General features: G+C 41.3%; 1 protein-coding gene across 16 annotated transcripts in view; it reads right to left on the minus strand.

Moving 5' to 3' along the window:
• Window positions 1-26,807, minus strand: part of RBFOX3 (RNA binding fox-1 homolog 3) — a 460,997-nt gene that overhangs the window by 55,515 nt on the left and 378,675 nt on the right. For 4 of the 16 annotated variants that reach the window (XM_087955945.1, XM_087955958.1, XM_026667278.2 and 1 more), the window contains exon 1: window positions 14,961-15,369. The exons of 5 other annotated variants lie outside the window; for them this stretch is intronic. In XM_087955945.1, coding sequence (XP_087812071.1) covers window positions 14,961-15,062 — 102 coding nt within the window. In that variant the 5' untranslated portion in view covers window positions 15,063-15,369. Of the gene's footprint in view, window positions 1-14,960; window positions 15,372-26,807 lie in introns of those variants that run through there. 7 more of the 16 variants (XM_087955956.1, XM_087955948.1, XM_087955949.1 and 4 more) reach the window with 5 other exon arrangements.

Below are 26,807 nucleotides of genomic sequence, written 5' to 3' on the forward strand. Positions count from 1 at the left end.
CCCACCGCTAAAAACAATTAGGATTGCTTTTGAGGTTGCAGCTGATAAAGCTCGTTGTGTGTCTCTTGGCTGAGGAGAGAGTCTAGCTTTGCTTATTAACGTACTGAGGTTTTTGGCATCTATCTATTTATTTGTTCTTTGCTGAAAGAAAATAGGGCTTTGTTTGAAAAAAAAACAAAAACAAACCCAAAGCTACTTTCGTGATGGAGTAAAAGTGAAGCAGCACAACTTCTGCTTTCAGCGTTGCCAAGCCATTCTTCAAAACTACTCTGAGAAAATTAAGTATATTTAGACAGGTAGCAATTTCCAGAGTGGCTCCGCTATTCTAAAAAAAGTACCTCCACTCTGTTTTCTTTATTTATGTTTTAAGAACATGCATAAAAGAACAGCCAGAAACTGGGGCAGTTGTAATGTTGGAAAGATTCAAAAAATTATTGACCTGGCTTCCACAAAGCCTGGAGAACTTCGTGAAGTGCAAAACTCAAAACAGTTTCCAGATGGAGAAAACCCGTGTTAGCAATTGAAAAGCACTGCGGGTAGTCCTTGACTTACAACAGTTCATTTAGTGACCAAAGTTACAGCAGCACTGAAAAAAGTGATCATTATGACCATTTTTCCCACATATATCCGTTGCAGCTTCCCCATGGACACATGATAAAAATTCAGATTGACTCATATTTATAATGGTTGGAGAGTCCCCGGGACACCTTGTGCGACCTCATGACAGCCAAAATCAGTGGGGAAACCAGATTCACTTAACAAGTGTGTTACTAGCTTAATAATGGCAGTGATTCATTTAACAACTCTTACAAGAAAGGCCGTAAAATGGGGCAAAACTCACTTAAGTCTCCCTTAGCAACAGAAATTTTAGGCTCAATTGTAGTCATAAGCCAAAGACTACAGAGCTATCCCATATTATCCTCTTTAATAGATTTCATGCAACAAAGTCAGAAATGGTGGGAATATAAGAAGTTCTGAACTTAATTCTCATTAAATTTCATAAATATGAAAGAGGACTGAACACTACTAGTCCTGCTTGGAAGTGGCCATTATTTCAACTTAATTTGGAAGCAGCCATTTCACGCACAAAGGAATAATGCCTCATACAACTTCCTCAAACAAGATATGCAAGTGGGGACCAGTGGCTGGATGTGTTGGAAACATACATATGTAGAGAAGAAAAGCTGCAAAGCCATAGGAAGCAGCAGCAGCAGCTGATAAGCTCCTAGCTTAGTCAGATGCAGCAAAGGTATTGCAATACTATATATATATCTGGTTAGAATTTCATAAAAAATATCTGAGATTCATTTACAAGCTAATTAGTATAAAGGTAAAGATTCTCCTCGCACATACGTGCTAGTCGTTTCTGGCTCTAGGGCAGGGGTGTCCAACCTTGGCAACTTTAAGACTTGTGGACTTCAACTCCCAGAATTCCTCAGCCAGCAAAGCTGGCTGAGGAATTCTGAGAGTTGAAGTCCACAAGTCTTAAAGTTGCCAAGGTTGGACACCCCTGCTCTAGGGAGTGGTGCTCATCTCCGTTTCAAAGCCAAAGAGCCAACACTGTCCGAAGACGTCTCTGTGGTCATGTGGCCGGCATGACTAAACGCCAAAGGCACATGGACCCTGTTTACCTTCCCACCAAAGGTGGTCCCTATTTTTCTACTTGCATTTTTACATGTTTTCGAACTGTTAGGTTGGCAGATGCTGGGACAAGTCACGGGAGCTCCCTCCATTATGTGGCGCTAAGGGTGCAAACCGCCGAACTGCTGACCTTTCTGATCGCCAAGCTCAGCGTCTTAGCCACTTGAGCCACTGCGTCCTTTAGTATAATTAACTCTAATTAACTCCTCAAAACATGCAGGTCCCCAAACAATTTGCCGTCTCATTCCACATCTTCCTATCATTGGCCTTTCTAGACTTACCAGACCAACCCTCCAGAGATTATTGGACTCCAGTCCCCATCAACTTTAACCCTCAGGGCCAGTGGGAGGAATATTAGAAACTATAGAGCTGCGTGAACTGGAGGGGCACAACTTCCCCAGCGCAGGCATCTCCAGTCCAATTTTCAACGTTGAAGGAATGATGAGAGTTGCTAGGCTAGAGGAGCTCCGTGCCCACTTCTCTCCCAATGCAAGGGGTGATTTAGCCAGAGGGTTTATTGATGGATTAACTTGCTGTTTTTCAACCATCTGGTTTTTCTTACTATCTGGCTCCCCTTTCCAAGGATCCCATCTCCCAGCTCTCTCTTTTTCTTTGGGACTCTTAAATCCCTAAATATACTTCAGGCCTCTATGTCTAGTGAGGCAGGGCCATTGAAACTTCGTGAAATAGCCTGTATAGTTGATGGTGTATTAGGATTATACTGGAGGGCAAGGCAGAGAGAGAGACATTATTTCATTTTTGTTATGGCTTAATGAAAAAGTACTCATCAATATGCTAATTGTGAGTTCATTTTAACAACTCCAAATGCTGTTCTCCAGAATGGGACATTTTAGCTGCTCCTAAGATTACCCAATTGTGTTCGCTGCTCATTAGTAGAACAATCACACATATAACCCGGGTACAATTTAAAGTGCAAAAGGACTTCCCCCTGCACACATACAGTACAAAGTACTAGATTTGATTGACCAATGCCATCGTTGCTAAAAAGTTTATATGCGAGTAGCCTAATTACAATTTGGGTAATTAAAACTTCCATTGTTTAATCTGTAAAGGCAAGTTATAATTACGGGAGCTGCTCATTGAGGGACTACACTTACTCTGGTTCTGATTAAAATTTTCAGGACTGGGTTGACGACCACTGTTCAAATTGAGACAGTGGCTTCAGGCAGCTGCTTTTTCTGAGAATAACAAAAGGGAAGCAAACTGTCAGATATTTAATTTACTAGTGCTGTCTTTTTTCTTTTCCTTTTTCTTTAATGCCAGAATATGTATCTGGACTGGAGACGGACAGAAAGATTGTTTCCTACTTTGCCTTCGGCAGCAAATGTCTTGGGCAAGCAGAGTGTACTCTGTTGTAAGTATGAAAAATATAGTTTAATTAATGAACATCACCAGTTTCTAAATCACACTTCCTTCATCTCGTGAATCTACCAGCCATGCAGATGTTTTGGAATTGACATAGTTTTTAAAAATTGATTTAGTCGGTTTAAAGGATGATTATAATCTAAACAGATTTCAATGACAAATAACAATGAATGACATAGCAGCAAAACTGTCTTTGAGTCCTACAAAACGTGTTGCATAAATATTGCACAATTTCATTAATTACTATTGAGTAGCAGTGGAGGCATCAGATGCTGGATATGAAACAGCCTTCCCAAAATATGGGGCTTCTAAATGGGTTGGATTTAATGTCCCAATCTCCTAGCCAGAATCTTGCTTGCGGAAGGGTGCTGAAATCCAGAAAGCACTAGAAGACTAGTGTCATGTTAAGTATTTATGCTGGCTCTGCAGTAGGCAAAGGGGATTACCCCCTTTTCACTGCTTCAAAGCAAAAACCCCTAGAAGGCAGCTGAAAATAACACCAAAGAATGTCCCACAGGTTTTCATACCTTGTGCCAGCGCTTGACAATTAAAAAGTTAGGCAAAGTCCAAAGCCAGACAAGGCAGTGGGAGCAGCACTTTGAAAGTAATGGGAATGAACGGAGGGAGAAGAGGCAGCAGTGGAAAATGAAACAAGGAACAAATCTTGGTTCCTGTAGATTTGAAACATTTTATTGGTGCAGCATACTAAAACAAGAAATAATTGCTTCACTGCTCAAACCTGATCTGGTCAACTTCATAGCTTCTTTTCTATCCACCCTCTTTGAGCTGGGTGTATATACCTTCTCTACTTTATCTCCATTTATCTGAGGTTCCAACACAGCCGCCTCTCTCTAATTAATTCTTCTTTTTCTTATGGTTCTCTAAGCATCACTCTAACCATTGGAGCCACTGCCCGGATTTGCTCTCCAGACTGTCTTCTCTGCCAAGGATTGCCTCATTGTTTGTAGCTGATCCCTTAGGGCCAGAGATTACATTCTGGCAGGATCTGCTCCAAGATCATCGAGAGGCTTGGACTAGAACCTTGCTGATTCAGTGCAAATTCCATCAGTAATGGATGTCCATCTCAGATACAGCAAGAAGGTGGCTCAGTTCTGGCAGAAGCTCCCTAGAGATGGAGGAGCTGGGAGCCAGCTGGAGTTCTCCGAGTCAGTGAGACACCTGGCAAAGAAAAGCCCAGGCTAGGACATAACCGGGAGGGGGACTTCCAAGTGAACTGGGACATTCCTCTGGGCTACACTGGCATCCGTTTTCTGTTGCATTTTGCCAGAGGTCCAATTTCCTGAATTTGCTATGATGACTTTCTTTCCAGAAATCTTGCAAAAGTGAGGCAAGACGTTTTTATGATGCCAGACATTCAGCCCAAAGGACTGTATAGGCAGTCCCTGACTTACAATAACAAACAACATTTGTTTAGAGACCATTTGAAGTTAACAATGGCAATGGAATAAGTGACTTACGGTCGTTTTTCACACTTACCACTACTTGCAGTATTCCCCCATGATCATGTGATCAAAATTCAGATGCTCGGCAACCGGTTCATATTTATGACGGTTGCAGTGTCATGCGATCACACTTTTGCAAACTTCTGACCAGCAAAGTCAATGGGGAAGCCAGATTCACTTAAGAACCGTGTGACTACTTTAACAGCTGCAGTGATTCACTTAACAGCTGTGGCAAGAAAGGTCGCAAAATGGGGACAAAGCTCATTTAACAACTGTCTCGCTTAGCAACAGAAATTTTGGGCTCAATTATGGTTGTGGGTGGAGAATTACCTGTATAGAAAAGTGCCTAAGGCTGTGTCATTTAACCTACCTCACCAAATAGGTACCTTGGATTCATAAACAGCAAATTCCTATTCCACATGTTTACAGTGAATGGCATAAACAGTTTCCCAAAACCAACAAAGTTCATGAAGGTTTTAGTTTAATGAGTAGAGAAAGGGACATCTGCATAGCAGAACCCTTTCCTCAAACTCCTCTACAAATACGATGTATAAGTGTTATCTTTTCTTTACCTCTATTGGCCTAGTCTGTCAAAATGTTTGCATTATTCTCCTGTCTTCAGAAGAATTATTTTTTTTTCTACTCACAGAATTTTAATGCAGGATTCCAAACCCTGTAGCTCAATAAAAATTAAAGAGGAAAAAAAGAACTTTATTATACACAGATGTTTGTTTTCTCTTCCAGTGTGCCAGATGTGGCCAAACATAATAAGTAGCATGCTTCAAGATTTCAACTCGACTATTGTGGATCATCAAAAGCCACTGAACATCTCAGCAGGAAGCACAAAGTTCATACAAACACAGAAATGATACAAATACTTGGTAGATTATGAAATGATATACTTGATCTATGGACACAGAACTTGGATATGTTGATATGTTGATATGATCAATAATAGTTTTGAATATATACAAAATGCATTTTCCCCAAGGACTATATTCTACAGCTGGGATGAGGGAACAAAGTAAGGATTCCAGGTATCAATGCTTTCTAAAATGAAAGGAGCTAAACTGAGAATTACCTTGAATCTTATTGTGGATAAAATTTATGCCAGATGTACATGGCCCAGTGCGGAGAAAAATTCAATTTTGTTCATTATTTTAAATAATAATTGTTATTAAAGTTTAAAAATACAAAAATAAAAAACTAATGTAAACTAAGAAAAATATAAAAAAGGAAAAGGAAAAATAAAAAGTGCAGAGGAAAAGAATGATAGGAGGGAAAAATAAAGGAAAAAGAAATAAAGAAATGACTTTCCCCTTCATCAAGTCAAGTACTAGCCATTTCATTAACTAATCATCTGCTCTAATAATTCAATCAAAGATCTGTTCATACCATATCTCACGTTATTTATTAAGAAATAACAAAAAGTAGACTTTCTTCATATACTAGAACTCTTTTTACAAAAAGACACATATGTCTGGTAATAACCGGTATGTTAAATATTAATATTAGATGTTACTAATATTAAGTAGCATATTAATTTATTAAATAGATAGCTGGTATACATATTTATATCTAGTCTTCTTCACGCATGAACAAAATACAAAACCTTATACATGAAATAATATAGGGAAACATTGACTTCACAACTAAAGTGATGGGGTGAATTTTTCATTGTTGGGGAGAAGTAATTCAAGGCAGCTAGGCCTGCAACCATGGATGTCTTAAAAGAAAAAAAAGAAAATTGGACTGGGATAAACAGAAATAGTTAGAAGAGAAAGCAGGCTGAGCTGGAAGGGAGAGTTAAATGTGTCATAAGTTTAGAGTCACTGTGTTACTACAAGAGACCCAGGTCCAGTGAATTCTGTTGAACCTTAGCTACAGCTAATTTAGTTTTGCTTGTTAGTTGACTAGATTTTTGTGTATAGGTAGCAACAATAAACTCTACTATGCATTGAATTCAACAAATGCTTCCGGTTATTTGCATCTGACATTAGCAGACTTTCTCTGCTGAAGGTTTTCTTTCAAACACACATCTGCACAACAAGAAACAAGCTAAGCCAATGAAAACTCTGAAGCAATTCTGGCAAGCAGTACAGGTAATCCTCTATTTACAATCACAATTGGGAGTGGAAAATTCATTGTTACATGGTGCAGTTGTTAAATGAGACATCATGTAACCACACTAAATTTTATCATCTTTTTTGCCATGTCATTAAGCAAGACATCACACTATTGCAGCTTCCAATCTCCTGCAGGCTTCCCCATTGACTTGGCTTGTTGGAAGCTGGATGGGAAAGTCACAAATTGCGATCATATGATTGCAGAACGCTGCAACTGTCATAAGTGCAAGCTTGTTGCCAAGTTCCTGATCGCATTTGTATGACTTCAGGATGCTGTAATTGTCATAAGTGCAAGCCAGTTGCCAAGTAATCAGATCACACCCATGTGACAGAGAGGATGCTACAACAGTGATAAGTATGGTTGTAAGTCACTTTTTTCAGTGTCATCATAACTTCCAATGGTAGCTAAACAAATGGTTGTAAGTTGAGGACTATCTATCAGTAGTCCTGATTACTGACTGTTGTCTGACTACTATCAGTAGTATCAGTAACCTACTGGCCCTTCCTTGTCTAATCATATTCTCAGTAGACACACATGTATAAGAAACTTTATCTGCAATATCAACCGTAAAAGAAATATTATAAGTTCCAGAAATAAAATCTGAGCCTGAATGTATCTGTCTTCTTCCATTGGGCTCCTTTAACAAATCCAACCAACCAATCGATCAATCAAATCAGGAAAAGTGCTAATAGGCTCCTGATTTTCTGACATTCCTTGATCATAATTCCTCTCTGGTTTAGTAGTTTTTCTCTCATTCCCTTTGTATACCTTTTTCTTTCTTGTTCTTCTGAACTAGTATGAAAAAAGCATGAAGTCAAGAGAATTCAGTCAATTTTTAATGTTGGGAAACATTGCCTGGTGCTATTAGCTGACTTGGGTTGCTCTTATGGCCATGGTGCATCTTGGCAAATTTCTCTCACCATCATATAATTTCAAACCAAGGAAGGTGGAATGTTTATATGTACACACATGTTCACATGTGAAACCATTTATTAAACCACAGGATGTTTCTAGTTAAAACAATGTATCATCACCACCATGTGTTCCTATTTCTGGGATCCAAGTCAATTTTATCCATTTCAGTAAATACTAGATGTGAATAAAATGACCCCACAGATGCCAAAATGGAAGCTATAAAAAAATATAGTCCCGATAAAGTACTCACCAAATCTTTCAATTAAAGTTTGCTTATCACTGCTAGGAAAGGTACTGAATTTGGTCTATTAAAGTTCCATGAGTTAAAATGAAAGCAGAGATTTAAAAAACTCCATGTATTTATGCATGTAAGCATATGCATGAGTACACATCAAAGTATATGAATAGATACACATACAGCATGTCCCAAATCTGTAAAATACTTGAATATATATTTATATAAGAACTGTATTATAAAACAATGTGGAAAATGTTGTTTGAGCAGGTGGGTTGCTGAGGGCATATATTTGCACATGCACGAATAAAACAGCCTCAGTGGAATGGCTGGATGTCAGGACATTACAAATTTCATCAACCTAAGAGCCACAGTTCAAGAGCTGCATTCCAAGTGGGAGCATGCAGGACACATTTGGGGGAGGTGAAAGGATGAAATGGAGTCTGCAAAGTTTAAGTTTGTTTTAAGGATCCACTTAGATTTTTTTAAAATGGTAGCACTTCACTTTTCATATCTCTGTGAATGTGTGCAAGCAATGAAGATACAAATCTTATCAAATTAGTCTGATTATATATATTTCCTGCAATTAACACACACACACACACATTTCGTATTAAAAAAAAAGGAATGAGGCATAGATGAATACAGGCAGTCCTTGCTTGACTGTATGACTGCCTCCTTCAGCAACTGTTCAAAGTTACAGTGGTGTTAAACAAGGAGATTTATGACTGGTCCTCAAACTTGCAGCCATCGCGGTATCCTAGCAATCATGTGGTCACAATTGGGGCACTTTTGCAACCAGTGTACAATAGTTACAGTGTTCCATGGTCGTGTGATTGCCATTTGTTATTCACACAGCTGGCTTCCAAAAGCAAATTCAATAGGAAAGCCGACAGGAAGTTGCCAGTTGTGGTCACATGGTGTCTCACTTAACAATCATGGATGTTAGAAGTGAAGTTGTGATTCTAGTCATAGTCATGTGATGTTCTGCTTAATGACCATGTCACTTAGTGATAGAATTGCTAGTTCCGGTTGTGGTTGGTTAAGTAAGGACTATCTGTAATCGCCAATTGCCATTTAATTTGGTCTTTAGTTTTTTCTTTGTTTTGCTTTTTTCTTCTTCTTAATTTATAGCCCTTCCCCTCCCCCACAGCAGAGATTAAATGAATTACCAATGCTGCTATATTAATATGTCCGAAACACTTTGTAAAACATTTCCTGTAGGCCGGCTGGGCCTAATATCCACCAGCTACTTCCAGGTTTAGGGCAATGAATCAGAAAGGATCCTAGCTAGGCTGAGACTATTAAAAATAAGGGAAAAAATATTGAAAGGGTTGAAGAAGCAATTACCAAGAATCAAAAACTACATTACATCTGCAACAATGTGATTGGCGACGAAAGAATACCTATTATCCAGGGATGTTTTTAATTTGCTGACATCATTCTCCTACCTCTAAGTTCCTTTTAAACTATGGGCTTTTTGAGTTCAAGAACACTCTATCCTTTTGGAAGCAAACTGTGCTTGGGTTTGCCCCAAACTTCATAGGATTCTTCCTGCTTTCAAACTTCAAACCACACGTACCAGAGTGAGTAAATTTAACCGAAGCTTTGATTCTCTCTCTCCACAAACCAGCCCACATTAATACAGTCTGTCCAGTGCTAATTGCAGGATCCACTGAACAAAGAACCGGTTCGGCAAGGTGATTCATAGTGAAGTGTAGCTTGAACCAACTGGTACAAAAGAAAGCTGCTTGCAGCAGAAAACTAATACAACAATACCAATAGCATTTAGACTTATATACCCCCTTCACAGTGCTTTACAGCCCTCTCTAAGCAGTTGACAGAGTCAGCCTATTGCCCCCAACAATCTGGGCCCCCATTTTACCCACCTCTAATGAGGATGAGAACAATTGTAAAGCACCAAGCTATTGGACAGGAAGAGGGTGATCTCTATCCATTCTGCTGCCTCAGGAAAAGCCTTCGTTGGCTTTGTAGTTTCTCTTTAATTTATCTTTGATTTAGGTCAGCCACAATGTTGTGGCTCGACCCTCAATGCCACCTGCACACACCTTATGTTCACCTCTTTCTTCTCCCCAACTCCTTCCCACCTGCAACCAAGATAATTTCTTACTTGCCAGCTAAACAGACAGTTTCAATTGCCTATCATATCTATGACAGGGGACGCCAACCTTTTGGACCTCAGGGACCACCAAACTCATAATTTTAAATCCCGCGGAGCAGAGACCCTGGGAAAATCCCCCAAAAAGTCTGCAGGAAAATTCCACAGCCCGTTTTCCTACCGATCGATCATTCTTTATTTGGGATCACAGGATACCGTCTCCAGCTCCGTTCTCAGGGGGAGAGAGAGAGGGAGAGGGGGCGGAGAGAGAGAGAGAGAGAGAGAGAGAGAGAGAGAGACTTTTGGCTTCATGCGAGGAAAGCAGCAGAAGTCTTTTTTCTCTCCCCCAAACTCCACCAGAAATGAGTCTTTGTGAGATTTGTCACACCAGCACAGCCTCTTGGAACAAAGATGCCTTGCAGGGTCCCAAAGACTCATTTCTGGCGGAGTTTGGAGGAGAGAAAGAAAAACTTTTGCTACTTTCCTTGCGTGCAGCCAAAAGCAGCAGAAGAAAGAAGCGGAAAGGAGCAGCCCAATGGCCAGGCGAGGCGCATGGGGTGAGTGGGGCAAGTTCCCCCCCCCCTCCGCCCTTTCCTCCCTCCCCTCACTACCTCATGTTGTTCGCAATGCAAGCGACGCAAGCCTTGTGTTCCCGTGGGCCATGTAGGGTGGCGCAGCCTTGTGTTCTCACGCAGCCTGGATTAATTGCTTTGGGGCTGACATTTCTCTGCGGACCACCCAAATTTTTTCGCGGACCACCAGTTGGTCCCCAGCCTACTGGTTGGCGACCACTGATCTATGAGATCCACTTACAGATCCAGATGCTAATCGGGCCAGCAGAGCCTGGAGGGGCTGGGAAGGAGACAGGACAGTCTGGGCTCTTTGAGGCAGCTTTTGGTTGTATTTTGCCACCAATCTTTGTAAACCATTGTCTTCCAAATATTGGAGATCATAATGAAATATTAAAAAGACCTACTGAACATGGGACAGTTTATGTGTGGGCATGCAGCGCATGCATTTCATTTTAAAAAAACTCCAGCAAAGGCAAAGTTTGCCTTTTATATGGCTTCCATCAACAGATAATCAGTTTCCAAATCAATGTGTGCGCCATGTGTGGAAGGAATTGTGAGTCCTCTTCATAGACTAAACTCTGCTGTACTCTTTCATTCCCTTTGTTAAAGCAGAATGTGTGTGAGAGTTTTGTGACTAGAATAGCAGCTGAATTTTACATACACACTTCGGAACAGCAACTCAAAATAGGGTTTTGGAAAGAGTTAAATCTGCATTTTGTCAGAAGGAAAGCACTTCTAATTTGAAGGCACACACAGCTTAGAGAAACTCAACATCTTGACAGAATCTGAAGCAGCTTTCAGACTTCACCTAGCATGTGGTAGGCATGTTAATCTCCCCATCTCCAAATTAAAAAAAAATTACAATGCATCTGCAATGGGATTTGGGTGACAGTAGATCACAGCATATCATAGGACAGACACATCTCAATACCTCACTATATAAGGGACAAATTAATATTATAGTAATTCAACTACAACTCTGACATTCACTAGGGGATGGAGCAAATCAAACTTAATGAAACAAACGTTCAAATTTTATTTGGACTGTGGTAAAATCCAATTTCAGCCCTACCATTTACCAGTAATGTTCCCTGCCAATAGTGTGGAAATTCACATCAACAATTCAGCTAGTCATTGGACATAAACAATAATTTTCAGCTTGCTCCAGATATAAAGCCCCCCACATTTTCAATCTACTTTTAAACATCTAAAATATATGCCTATCTTATATGTATGATAACAAACACCTATGCACAGGTATCCATTATAAAAGCATACTAATTTATTTAACTCCACACTTACTGCTTCTCTATATGCAGAAGAAATTTTACTATTTCCTAAACCTGTTTCTTAAAGCTTTGATTTCTGGAACCAATTCTGAATTTGCCTGTAAATGCTATGTAAGATTATACTTTTCCTAGCCTAAAACAATGCAATATTTTGGTGATGTACTCCCAAATGGATCAGTTAAGTTAATATAATGTACAATATGACACACATCCATTTATATGCACACCAAGTGTCAAGCAATTAGCAAGGACTAATGAAGGAGACACTTATTTTTATGGTTTTTAATCTTGGAAGTTTAGAGGAGAAATTCTCAACAACGCATCTATAAGAGATAAAGGACCACTAGGGATTGCACTAGGGATCCTTTTACATTTAACATCTGTGAACATGTAACCAACTGTTAAAATATATACAAAAATAATCCTATTATGACTGAACATATTAGCATCATCACTATTAAAGCTGGGCCAAAATATTCAATTTTTAAACTTTTGAATGACGAATCTTTATTTTGCAAACAAGATAAATTAGTGTGATAAAAGTATTGTGTTAGGCCAAGGATTCGTTCAGCTAATATGTATCCCCAGCTACTAAAAAATATTCCTTTTCTAAAAGGTGTTTACAGGAACAAGTATTAATAAAAGTAACGGGAAGAAACATACATATTCCCTTGGAGAGGCAGTGAAATGGCAGCTTCAATTTGCCATATCTGGAGCTCCATTAAAATCTCGCAAAATTGTCAATTATCTAATTCTTATAGGACCATGAGAGTGTGTGTGCATGGCATCTGGACATATTCTTGCCAAAGTCAAAAATCTTGAACTGGCTCTAGACTGTTGTTTGAATGTCACCAAACTTCTGCTTATTAAGTAAGAGCTGGAGGTAAATTGAAACTGGGCACTCTTGATATTTGACAAACGTATTGATGAGTCTGCGTAATCCAGTTTTCATAATCAACTTTTATGGGTTGATTATGGGGTTCAGATTTTAACTTGGTTGAAAATTCCCTGAGCAGATATTTTGCTTACTATCAAATGTGTGGTGTTTCCCCCCCCGCCACCATAGGAACTGAGCCACAATTAAGGTTAACGATCAACCTTAAAGTTACTCCTGAATGCCCCAAAATGAACCATGGCAGCGAGCCTACATTCAGTCTCCATGCCACAAGGCCTCAAAGGAATAAACCTGAATCAAAATGGTGGGGGACAGGACAGGAATAATTGTGTCCCAAGCTGCAGCTTCCACATAGGCCTCCCCTTAAGTACATAGTTTTTGCCAGTTATTTTTTGTTTTGTTTTCAAATATCATTTAATGGTTTTTAAATTAATTTTTAATTTAAATTAATTTGATAATGAATAAAAACTTCAGATGCAGATTGTTTCCTGCCCAGTGTAAAAAAAGAGAAATTTCAGCCTATTCTCCAAAAACAAGTAAGTCGCAAACAAATAATCTCCCTAAAATTATATAACACCCCTTCCCCCAATACACTTAATACCTACCTACAAACAAAGTGGAGGCGGCTTAGGAAGCAGAGAGGGTGGGGAAGCCAGAAGAAAATAAGGAGGCTTGAGAAAAGCTAAGAAAATCAAGATATTCAATGAAGCTTCTCCTTCCCCTAAATTCCCCTGTGCTGATGTTTTGGGCTGTAACCACTCATTTAATGAACTTGCTTGCAATATTCCCTTGCCCAGTCTAGAGGAAATGCAATATGCACCAGGCAAAACGTCCATGCAGCTTTCCTGAAGTCTTAGCCGGCTGAAGGGCTACGCAGTGCGACCAAAAGCAAAAACCCCAAAGGATTCCCCCTAACAGAATACCCTCCGTGTTTTAACCATATTAACCCAGTCTGTCTCCTAGTTCAAAGCAAGAGAGGCTTTCCTAGTATGCCCTTCAACTATTCATAAATCCCTCATGCAGCTGACTTGTGATATTTTTTCTGAATGAGTCTTCATTTTCCCAGGGAATTCCATGCCTTAGCAAGAAGACACTGAAATTACAATTACCCAAACTCCCATGCTTCCTCTGGAATAGGAGCCATTCCATTCTGGCTCTCTCTGACGAACATGTACTAAGAAAAGAGAAAAATCATGATTCAGAGAATTCCCCTTCTCCAGATTGCAGAGAGAGAGAGAGAGAGAGAGGGAGGGAGAAGCCGTGTTACTCTGCAAACTTAAGGAAGTCCTAGGTGTGAATTATCTTCTCCTTCCATTCAAAGGTTTGAAGCATTAAAGCAAACGGTAATAGCCTCCCTTCTTTTATTTAAGATTTTAGAAGAAGCCCGGGACTGCCCTTCTACCCCAAAGGTGGCTGGCCACGTCAACTATTTAGTGCCAATGGTTAGGAAGCTATGAATTTTTAAAAACTCCTTTGAGCTCAAATGGAAGGGTTAGCACAGCTGGGAGACAGGGATTTCCGATGCTGCAAAGAGACTTTTGAAGGCAACAGCTTCCATTCCTCTGGAGATCCCGGGCGAGAAACATGTGCGGCTCCTTGATCACCGTGCCAAAGTGAAAGAAAGTGCCGCGGCCCTGCTGGGGAGGGTGCTGTGGGCATCGCAAGCCCCCCCCTCTCCCCTTGAGAGAAGTTAAGGAACTAGACTCACATTGCAGTGAGAGGCTTCAGCGAAGGGGAGACATGCCTGGCAAAACCAAAGCTGGCTGGAAATTGGGTTGCAGCACTTCGGAGGGCCAAGTTGAGACAGACAGATCCGTCTTTTAGATTACTTCACACGTCTACATACAAAACAGCCACATCCAGACCACCCTGGAAGCATAAAATTTGACTGCAACAAAAAAGGCAGCGGAAAGAGAGCAAGAGCGAGATAGCCCACATGCGTGGCATCTGCTGGCAGAAGCCAGGCTTTAAACACATTCTCAATGGGGTAACACAAACAGGTACACACTCCAGATATACAACACAGCCACCTATTTGTCTTAATGGGGGGGGGGGAGGTAAAGTTGAACAGTGCTGCACTCCCCCCCCCCACTTGCAAGCTCACAGAAGTGTCATCTCCTTGATCTTGAGCTGGCTGCCAAGTCAGCCCTACTGCAGCCAGACAGCGCACAGGTGTTAACCTGGAGCCCATCTCCAACCTGTGAGCGAGGTAGACCTGCCTTTGGGGAGCCCGGGGTAGCGGCGACGGAAGCCCTGATCTTTTAGCCCTGGGGGGGGGGCAACCACGTGTGGACAGGAGGCACAAAGAGGCGACTTACCTGCTGGAGGTAGAGGAAGGCTGGGGGACAAGGGAGAGAGTGCGGGAGCAAGGCTGAGTTGGAGACCAGGAGGCAGCCTGAGTTAGCCATCGAGCAGAGCATAGGGTCGCCAGCAAACCCAGGAGCGGTGATGTTGGCAGCTCCTTCTGCTTCTTCTCTTCACAGTACTTGCTTTTTCTCCGTTTTTGCCCCCACCCCCACCCCTTTGGCAGCTCCCTCGTGTGGAGCTATTTAAGAGGGCTCCATGAGAAGACCTGCCTTCTGTGTCCTCGGCTCAAACAACGAAGGAGCAGCGTGCCGGCTGAGAGTCGGTGCCATTAGACGAAGCGGCTGAGCGAGCGCATGGTCTGCAAAGGGTGTGCGTGTGTGTGTGTGTGTGTGTGTGTGCGCGTGTGCGCGCGTGGGGGTAGGGGGAAGAAAGAGAGGGCTGGGAGGCGGGGGAGTCCCCTGTGCATTCAGATATCAAACAGCTCGCTAGGAAACCAAGAAAATCCGGAACAGCTGAGCCTGCACTTAACCCTTCACCTGCTGCAGCTCAGCTTCTTGCCCTGCGATAAATAGGCCAGTAAGCAAGCTTCGCTTCGCTTCGCCAATACGGTAAGGGTGGGGTACCTAACTCAGCTTTGCTGCCTACTCAGGCATCACCCCAGAGAAAGTGGCCGAGATCTTCGAAGCACTTCTTCCAGAGATAATAATGACCCGGGCGGCATACCGACTTCCAAAAGCTTCTTCCTTCCTTCCGACCTCTCTCCCAATCCCTAGGGCCCAGGTAGATAGTTGAAGAAAGTTAAGACTTGTACCGATTAAGGGACATGAGAACGAAAGGCAAGTATAGTGTGGCCGAATGAGATTTAAAATGGAGGGGGTGGGGGAACTCTTTGGCTTGTGAGTCTGGATAAAGTAGAGACTTCATATTCCCTTTTTCCTTGAAAAGAGAACCAGGATCTGTTTAAGACCGTGATCTTATCAAAGGAAATAGAAAAGGCCAAGATATTTCTGTAACATGGTTCAGGGCTCTGCCTGTATCAAACTCAGGCTCTCTGCCTGACACAAGTTGAATCCAGAACGCTTGTCACAGACAGCATCTTCCATCTCACAATGGCTCCTGATGCTGTAATGCAATGTATAATGGAGCCTGCCAGAACCATCTTTTTTGATGCAGGTTCTGTTGGACAGGGTTCCTTGCACTTTTGGATCTGCAGCAAAATGCAAAGCTTCAGCATACACACGTTGTAACAGTAATGGAAGATTCTACCCCCAGTAGCAGCCCTCTCTTTGGTTAAGTTTCTAGTTATTTCCAACTTTTTATACCCTTCTTGCCCAACAGTTAACATTTAGATAGATAATTAAATTCTTTGTAGTGAGAGTTCCATCATACAAACAAATTTTGTGCTCTCATTCAGCCCGCTTCTCATAAATTCCATGTTTAAATAGGAATTTAAATACCTCTGCATTAAAAAAAAAACAAAAAACTAACACTCCTTTGCCATTGGACAGGTTTTTTTACAGACTACCAACATGCTACTCCGAAGTTGCAAATAAATATCTATTTTCCTGGATCATTTTTTTTTATCGTGCCTTTATAGTTGCACACCTATTACTAGTGAATTCAATTCTGAGAAATTCCTGCTGTGAAATCTTTGCTATTGATCAGCGCCTTCACAGTAAACTTCAGAAGGGTCGTTTCAATAGGAAAGGGTAGAAAAATAAATCACGTGAAAGTTATAAGCGAGGGTATCCTTGGATCAGACACTGAGGTATCTTGCCCTATTGAAAGCTGATAAACAGAAACTGTTTTTTTTTAAACCCATTTGCTTAGGAGCTGCAGTTATTTCAATTATGTAATGAAAAGATTCTATCCAGGATAATGGATCCATAGCCATCATCATACTCCTGTTATATCAGTATATTGGCAAATGGAACATAACCCACAGCTTGCTAATGTTGACACATGAACCCACCAAATCTAAATAATATAGCTTGACTTATAAAAAAAAAAAAGTTCAACCAAACAAGGAAGTTTATCACATTCTTTTACAAATGCCCAGGTTCACACACTGTGGAGGCTCCAGGAAAAGAAAACTTTGCAGCAACTAGGAAAATCAGTTGTTAAGGCCCGGTGATATAGCTAATAGCCTGCTTCTCAAGGGCTTGTTGAAGACTTGCTCCATGGAGTTCCTGCAGACCTTAGGAAAACTGGGGATGCCTCAGCATTTTACTGACCTTTGATGATCTCACAAATTAAGCAGGACTAGTTTAGACTTGGATGGGAGATTGCTTGGGAATGCCAGAGCCAATAGCCTAGTCTGAGAAGAAGAAAAATAATAACAATCCCAGAAGAAGCCACTAGCAAATTACTACTGTAACGCTGCCAGAAATCTCTGCATGGATGCAGTCACCAGGAATAAACTCAACTTAAAGGAGTCTGGAAAATGATCCATTTTTTAGACCTGCCTGTAAAGGCCACTTGGGGCTTCAGCTTAAGGCTGATTATCTGCAGGGCCCAGTTTAAATCTTCTGGCCAGCTGCAAAGCCACCTGTATCCAGCTTCCTTGTGCAGCATAAACGTGAATCCAGTATTCAGTTCAGCCAGAACGTGGGGTACGCGGCAATTGGGCTGCCTTCCAAGGCTCCAGGCAGAATCCTCCCTGCCAGGCAGAGATGCTTCTAAGTGAGTTTTATTAGGTGATTCTTCCTGCTGCAGCAGCCATCTGAAAAATGCAGAGTATAAAATTGGGGACTTAAATTATTTTCAGATCTGATTCCCATACAGATGCACAATCCATACTCTCTGACCAAGGAAGGAGGAGGGCGTTGTTTCCTCTTTTCGCTGAACTACAAGAGTCCCGAGAAAACACGATCCTTTCCTTTGAGGGCTCATTCTAAACCCTACAGATCCTGGCAAAAATACACACGGTGGCTTTTGAACAAACTGGGTGTAGGGCAGGGGTGGGATTCAATTTTTTTAACAACCGGTTCGGTGGGTGTGGCTTAGTTGGTGGGCGTGGCTTGGTGGTCATGTGACTGGCTGGGTGTGGCCAACTCAACATCACTCACATCGAGGCACGCATCTCCTCGCCTGGCCTCTCATGACTGTGGGGATGCTGCAACAGTCGTAAGTGTGAAAAATGGTCATAAGTCACTTTTTTTCGATGCCATTGTAACTTTGAATGGTCACTCCACACAAGCAAAGTACCAGCAAAGGAGGGGGAAAAAACTCCAGAGACGTTCCTGAGACAGGAAGTCTAGTCCTGCCAAGAATGTAATAAGGATTAACGGAGAGGCAGTTTCTGTAAGCAACACCAGAATGTTTCCTTCCTGCCTTCCTTACAGGATTAGGCCAGTAATTTATTCTAACAACCGGTTCTCCAAACTGCTTAGAATGTTAACAACCGGTTCTAGCAAATAGGTGCGAACTGGTAGAATCCCACCCCTGGTGTAGGGACTTATAGATCTAACGAAGCAATAGAAGCTGCTGTGAGCTTTTGGCATTTTCCCAACAGTGAGGACAATTAACCAGTGGATCAGCTTGCCTTCAGAAGTTGTGGGTGCTTCATCCCTGGAGGGTTTTTTTAAAGAAGAGACTGGACAGTCACTTGTCTGAAATGGTATAGGGCTGTGATGGTGAACCTATGGTGCGCGTGTCGGAAGTGGCATGCAGAGCCATTTCTGCCAGCATGTGAGAGGTCGCCCGGAACAGCCTCACTGTGCATGCATGCGTGTGCCCCCTGCCAGCCAGCTGATTGTCAGGTATTTGCCATGCATGCGTGAGGGAGATGCACAGGGGAGACACACGCGCATGCGCAGAGGGTGAGGTGGGTGCGGGGGGGTCATATGCATATGTGCAGAGGTGCGCAGCACGGGGGGTCGCACGCATGTGCAGACGTGCATGACATTTGGGGGGTCACTCACGCATGCGCAGAGGTGCGTGGTGCATTGCATTATGAGTGGAGGCATGTGTGTGCTTGCACTTTCGGCACGTGACAAGAAAAAGGTTAGCCATCACGGGTATAGGATCTCCTCTTTGAGCAGGGGGCTGGATTAGAAGACCTCTAAGGTGCCTCCCAGCTCTATTCTGATCCTGATTCCCAGGAAATGATGCAAAATAGCAGCTATTCAGGAGAGAGGCCCCAGGCTCTTGAGCAGCATCTGTGGTCAGGGCAATAGAAGACAATCAGAGATGTATGGGTGGTTACCCATTTTGAGAACAGATGGGGATCAGACCAATGCTTCTTTAACGGGGTTGGCTGGTTAGGTCTCATGTCTCCTGTTGCCCCCATACAATTAACCCCGACAGCAAAACAGGGACTCTTCTCTGCCATGTTCTTTGGGGGGGAGGGAACCTAATCTTATTTTTAATCAACATCCCCATGCAAACTAATCAGCTAGAAACAAATTCTGAATGAGATGCCTCAAAGGATGCCGTAATATATTAAAAAGAAATCTACCGGGTTTCCCAAGAAGAGGGAACATGTTTACTAATGCTCAGTAACAGCTTTGTGTACACACACACACACACACACTGCTGATGAATAGAAGGCAGACGTTATAGAAAGATACTGCTAAGTGTAGTATTTTTTTAATATTTATTTTTTTATTATAAGATTACCCCCACCCCAAAAAAAACAATATCCCACACAGCACCAGAATAGAAAAGATAGCCTACAGAAAAGGCAATATTAAAAACAATTAACAAACCACATGAAAATTAAACCTGAAACCATAGGTGTCATGTCAATAAATAAATGAAAAAAGGGCCCTTCCCCAAACTTTCTTAAGATTGTAACAAAACTTAACAAATCACAACACTATACATCTAAAATATAGGTTAAATGTATAAATGTCACGGGTTTACAAAGGATATCTTGTAATACTATGCAATAATCAAATATAAAAATATATACTACTACCTAGAAATATCACTGTATTATTATAAAATTTCATGAAATCTATTCCAGAGCAGAACATATTGCTTCATTTTCTGATTAGTTGAAAATATTACTTTTTCCAGAATAGATAAATTACACGAAGAGCCAATCCTTAATGCCTAGAAAAATACCATTTCCCTCATTCCTCAATATAATTCTTTTTACCACTTCTCATGCCCAGTACAACTATAATTCCTCAAATACAGTCATATTCTAGAGTTTGGAGTTATAATTCAGCATCCTATTAACTTCTTTAATGTTAGGATTTCCCCATAAATCTACTTATGGACATTGACATACTATTTCAAAAGAATACCGATAGTTCACAGAACCAAGTCATGGGGTCAATGATAAAGGTAAAATAAATAGTCTCTTTCAAGTCAAATTTGACTTCTAGTAGCTTCATGGATATCTTCATATAGTCTTCACAACCATACAAAACTGGTAACAATTGCCTCTTTCTGCCATGGCTTCTTTACTATGAGGTCTAGTCTACACCCTGAGAATCCATTATAGTTTTCCAAACAAGTCCTAAACTTTACCTAATTATATTTAACTTTTCAAACCAGATAAGATTGGCCATGTAGAGCCAACAGAGGATGCTGTACTGAGAGGTTAGATCAAAATCCTAAAAATATTTGGAATAATTTTCAGTTAGAATAGCACATTTCAGAATAAATTTCCCTCCATATCTTACATAATAAATGTTGGCTTGCCTTGATAGTTAACCACAAGTTTTCCTCAACACAACTCTACATTTTTCCTCTAGTAGGAGGGAGAGGGTTTGATTATATTGCTTATAGCTGTAGGGAGGGAGTTTCAATGCACATAGATTTGGAAGGATCATGACAATCATCTTCTCCAATCCCCTGCCCAAATCAAGAATCCCCAAATCATCCCAGACAAATGGCTGTCCAACCTTATCCAGAGATAAAGCACTCATGACTCTTAAGAGTCAGGCTGCTCCAACTGGTTCTCATGGTCAGAAAATTCTTCCTTATTTTGAGCTCAGATCTCTCGAAAGCTTCTACCTTTTTCTCTGATCAAGTATGGAATTAGAATGTATCTTCACATCACTAGGGTTTAGGCACCTAGAAAGCAACCAAAAGTTTCACAGCTCATTAAGTTTATTAAGGGCAACAGGAAGAATCCTTGCCATTTTCAGTCAACCAGCATTGCTAAAAGCCCACACAGTTTTCCATATGGGGCTCACTTCAAATTTTGTGCTTCATTCAGAATTTCAGCTCACTGGCAGTGAACTCACAAGCTCATTGGCCTATGCCCTAAATTACGCAACACATCTTAAAGTTTCAGAAACCCTACCTTTGTTGTTATTTTTGTTTTCCACTAAAACTAAAAGCGTCTTTTCTACTCTTGCTCCTGATACACAAGATTCCTGAGACAGCACAAGACTGCACTATAGTCAAGGCATCTGCTAGGACTTGGAGTTCTAGACATCTGTACGATTAATGGTAAATACAGGGTCATTTTCTGACACCTCACACTAATACTAACACCACACAATGTTGAAGGCTCATAAGAACAGCGTGACCTATGAATCTAAAAATGTCATAGTAATTCCAATAAAACAAAAACGAAAATCTCCAGTTTCTCTCTGTTTGTATATATGAACAAGATTGAAAAGCTTCCTTTTACAGATTCTTCAACCTGTATCACTGAAAAAGCACCCCCCCCCCAAAAAAAACCTGAATAGAAGAACAACAACAGCAAACAAACACTTCAAATGATGTTTGGTTGAGGTTGAAGATATTCATCTTCCTCAACCTTCTTTGCCAGCCATACTTTTTACCAGCTTTCCTCTGACTGGCCTTTTCATATAAATTGTGGCTGTAATTGCCAAAATTCCCAGTCAGCAGGGCCAAAAGTCATCCGAGAACTGTGGAAGTAGAAGCCCCAAGAATTTGAATGGAATAGTCATTCCGGCTGGCTCTTTAGCTGTTGACCCTTATTTTTTTCCTTGCATGGAGATTGTAAACATGTAAGGGTCAACACAGGAAGAAAGAAGGACAAATGAGGATCAAGGAGAGAGAAATCAAATAAAAACAAAATGGAGCAAGTCAACAGAACAAGTCCCCTTCTCTGCACATTCTTCTCATATCATCCCATTCTTTACAGTCACCAGCTTCTTTTCTAAATCTCAACCTTAAAATTACTTATTTCTTGATGGCAAAAGCCTCACTTGTTTTGCAATCGGCCACCATTCTCATTACTCTTTTGCTGGCCTCTGGCCTCTCTCCTTCCATTTTTCTTATATTGCCCTCCAGAAGACTGCTATATTCCCCTTGTGTTCTACACTGTTAATCCCTGCCCAAATTATTTTCCTGCTCTTTGGCCCAAGAAGGGCATCCTGAAGTCACAAGTATTGTCATAAACGGAGAGGGGTGAAAAGGCAGTTGTTCTCTAATGGAAGCAACGCTGGCTTCTTATGTGTTACAGCCAAACTTCGAAAACCTCTCTCTCTCTCTCTGGTGGTTATGGAGCCCAGAATTTGAGTGAACATTTGAGCGAACAAAAAAGGGAGCAGGTTCCCCCCACCCCCCTTCCCAGTCCCGCTCTTCCCTGCAAAGGAAAAATGTTGCCTAAAGAGGATATAAAGGGATCGTAGTGTGATGGTGATTGTTCCTTTCAAGATGGGAAGAAGCTTATAGAGCCCATCTTTCTCCACCCCCCCCATGTGAATAGGTTTATATTGTAGATAATCATCTACCGCAGGATACTTTTCACTCTGCACTGCTTGAACTATTAATTCAGTCAGATCAACCCTTTGCATTTAGTACTTTAAATTGGTGCTGTGATTGGCCAAGTATTATTGGTTAACATATTTCTGAAGATTTACAGCGACCATTGTGCATCAGAAGAATAACTCTGTGGATATTGCAAATTGCTAGAAATTTTTATCAAAATCCATCAGCTCCCTAGCTTCGCTAAGGTTTCCACAGAATGGTATCCTTCTTATGTATTTTTCTGTACAATCCTCCACATTCCATAAAATCATTTACTTAGATTACATGTGCTCCTGATTGCTGCCGAGTATTTTCTCTTGGCCAGCCCTGGTTTTACTCTTTATAATTTCTTTCCTGCGGAAAGCTGCAAAGAGAGCAAGATATGATGGCAAACTGCTTTTCACATCAAATATTCAGAGATCCCGTGTTTGCCTTCCTTTTGAAATGAATATCTTTAACTTTCACATTTTAAGATTATATCAATCGGCTATTATACAAACCTTAAATACTGGAGTATTTTCAATTACACCGCAGAATTACTGCAGGACTATATTGTGGAAAAGCACATTTAGAAAGGAACGAACCAACTTGTTTTTCAGTGTCTGCAGCTTTCAATGCCTATTTCCAAGCTGTATATGTTATCGTATTTTACATAATTCAAATATACCAGTTTCTCAAACACCACGAATGCTGAACCGCAGAAAGGATATACATTCTGGTTTCACAACAATTTAATTCGACACCTTCTGTCTTCGTAAAGAGGAAACGGAGACAAATGTTGTAAAACTTATATACAAGCACAGGAACCTTTGACTACTGAGGATCACAATGTTCTTTCTGGTCTCTTTATTTCAATCAATTAGCATTTTGACTACTACGTTTTTTCCCCCAACCTGAGAGGCAGCTTGAAAAATGAAGAGATTACGTTAGCAGAAAATAGGGCAAAACACACCCATGCCCCAAGTTCCCATCTTCCTCTTTTGGTTCCCATTGCATGTCTATATATATTTATATATATTATGTGACTAATAATTAAAGCTACCTCTGCCTCTGAGCATCTGCTTCAGGATCATAGGATAGGTAACCTTCAATTGGCCAGGAGCCAAGAGAGGGTAGCCTTTTCTCAAGACCACAAGGCACATCGTGTGATCTTGGCTTAGAGTGAGCATTTCTACTCATCCCTCTGGGAGGCAACCAGGACATAGGACAGGTGGCTTCCCAGCAGGCAGGTTAACTTTTAGTGCAAATTACTTCTAAGTTGGCAGAAGGGAGCACAGGATTCAGCAGGTATTGGAGCTCCTTGGTGGAGGGGGTACGAGAGGTGGCAACATCTATGGGGAATCTCCGATCTAAGGGGTGCGATTTCTTTGCGCAGTGTGGGGTTTTCTCTGGTCTCCTTGATCAGCAGATTGTGTTGTATTCTTTGCACAGACTATTTCCAAGAGTTGGCTATCTGTTCCCCCCCCCTTTAATTCTCATAATGATGGTTCACAGTGAGAAAATGAAAGAAATAAGCTTTCTGTGCCCCTTCGCATTACTTCTGTCTTTAATCCTAGCAAGTTGACGAATATCACCATAAAGAGGTTTCCTTTTAAAGAATGTAGGCACTTCAAATAGTTAAGAATCTACTTATCATGGTAGCGGTAGCAGCAGCAGCAGCAATACTTGCATTTGGGAGAAGCACAGTTAGGGATATGGGAATTCTAGAAATGTGCAAAAGCATAAAGAGGCTTGGACCTCACCCTTTGAAGATTAGGTACCCAAAGGGTGAACGGGTAAAGATAAACAGAATATAAAAGAAGGATACCGCAGCCTCTGAGCTAAATATCAACATAAAGCGCCAACTCCTAAAAAATGCCCTTTGCTCATAACTCCAGTTTTATCAGCAAGCTTCCTTACATCTTGAATTAAACCGATACCAACACAACGTTCAGACTCAACTACTATAACTGCAATCGGAAACCACCCATCCTTTTCTTTTAAAGAAAGAAGAAACTATGTCGGGGAAAAGCGCCGGTGTGTATAGGGGAAGATGCTCTCCTATTGCTGTCCATGTTTCCATGGACAGTATTCTATTTGTAATATAATCAGCTTTCTGTGGGATGAGATTGTGGGGAAAGTCGCCAACCCAGCACACTCGGCACCAGGCTGAAAAGAGCAGCCAACCTGTTTGTCATGGATGGCAAACACAGAAGACTTCATCCCCAGTATTTAAGTTCAAATCGGCAAGACTAAAGGCTGCTGTAGCTTGATTGAAAAAAACCCAGACAGCCACTAGAGGTTAGCAACTTTCCTTCTTAGGCCTTCCCGGGAAGGACGGCAAAATAAACTAGGTGGATTCCAAAGAATATTCATAGCAGAATGCCCCACAGAGCTAGTTTTTCTTGAAACTTTTACATTCCTCTGGTTAAACCTAGAGGGCTATGTTTATTTATTTAAGAAAATTTGTATTATCTTTGATCTGAACCTTTTCAACATGTTAAGGTCACGAATGATTCAATCCTTATGAATCCATAATCCCCCGCCCCCATTTCTGACACATGTCTCTGCTTATTCTTCCTATGCAGCAGAGTGATGTGAAATGAACCGCCTCACACAACCCCTCCCAATAGAACAATACTTATTCACATTTTAAGTATTTATACAGATATCCATACATGCAGTAGCAAACTTGCTGTGTAAGCACATCCACAGAATCAAAACGACACCCTTCCCACCCACCCCCAGACTGAATGCCGACAGAACTTGTTCTTATTGTTTGCAGTAAGAAAATCTGGGTACCCCTTGTTCTGACTGGCTTTCCCCTCATGCCAATCACCAAGAGGCCTTCTTCTGCTCCCACTAAGTTTTTCAAATGTAAAACGGTGATATAAAAATAAAGGCATATTTGATATGTCTGCTTGAGGCACAGAGGGAATATTTAAGCAGCAGCCGCGCAATGCACTCCTCTAAAAATGGTATATAGAGTTTTTGAGAAGCAGCAGCGAAGAGCAGCAGACATTCTGTCTTCTTGCCTGAGTTTTCAGGTAAATCCTAGGCTTTCAGGTTCTTCCTTGGCTTTAAGGTACCTTCTTATGCATGCTTATTAAGCAGTAACTCTTGTGGAATGAATTTATACCTTCTAATATCCTTAGATGCGCCTTTGTTATCAGCATAGAAAGGGAGTTGGAAGCTAACAGATAACAGATAATCTGAGTTGGAAGGGACCTTGTAGGTCATCTAGTCCAACCCCCCACCCAAGTGCACCATTTCTGACAGATGGCAGTCCAATCTCTTCTTGAAAGTCTCAAGTGATGGCGCTCCCACAACTTCTGAGGGCAAGCTGTTCCATTGGTCGATTGTTCTCACTGTCAGAAAGCTTCTCCTTATTTCCAGGTTAAATCTCTCTGTGTTCAGTTTCCATCCATTATTCCTTGTCTGGCCTACAGGTGCTTTAGAAAATAGCTTGACCCCTTCCTCCCTGTGGCAGCCCCTCAAATATTGAAAGACTTGTATCATGTCTCCCCTGGTCCTTCTCTTCACTAGACTAGCCGTGCCCAGTTCCTGTAACCATTCTTCATATGATACAGCTATGATAAAGCTATGATACAGGTAGTCTTCAACTTACAACTATTTGTTTAGTGACCGTTCAAAGTTACAGTGGCAACAAAAAAAGTGGTTTATGACCGTTTTTCACATTTACAACCATTGCAGCATCCTCAAGGTCACGTGATCAGAATTTGGCCGCTTGGCAACTGGCATGTATTTGAGATGGTTGCAGGGTCCTGGGGTCATGGATCCCTTTTTGTGACTTTCTGACAAGGAAAATAAATGGGGAGGCCAGATTCACTTAACAACCCTGTTACTAACTTAATGGTGGTGATTCACTTAACATCTGGGGCAAAAAATGTCATGAAATGGAACAAAATTCACTTAACAACTGTCTTGCTTAGCAACATAAATTTTGGGCTTAATTGAAGTTGTAAGTCGAGGACAATGTAGGCAGTTGCCTAACATCTCCTACAAACAATTGTTCCACCATGGCCTTTGCTATCTCCCCAAACAGACAGTAGCTCTTCAAAGGCAGCAGAAAAAGTTCTCTTCCTGCCCAGTCTAGAGAGGCCACGCATTGAATCTGAGCACATTAAATTCTCTTCAACAAATCACCACCTCTCCTTTCACAAAATCTGAAGATA

Source organism: Notechis scutatus, chromosome 2 (assembly GCF_049901735.1).
Source record: "Notechis scutatus isolate UNSWTSFEM ecotype Mainland chromosome 2, rNotScu1.2, whole genome shotgun sequence".
Lineage (NCBI taxonomy): Eukaryota > Metazoa > Chordata > Lepidosauria > Squamata > Elapidae > Notechis > Notechis scutatus.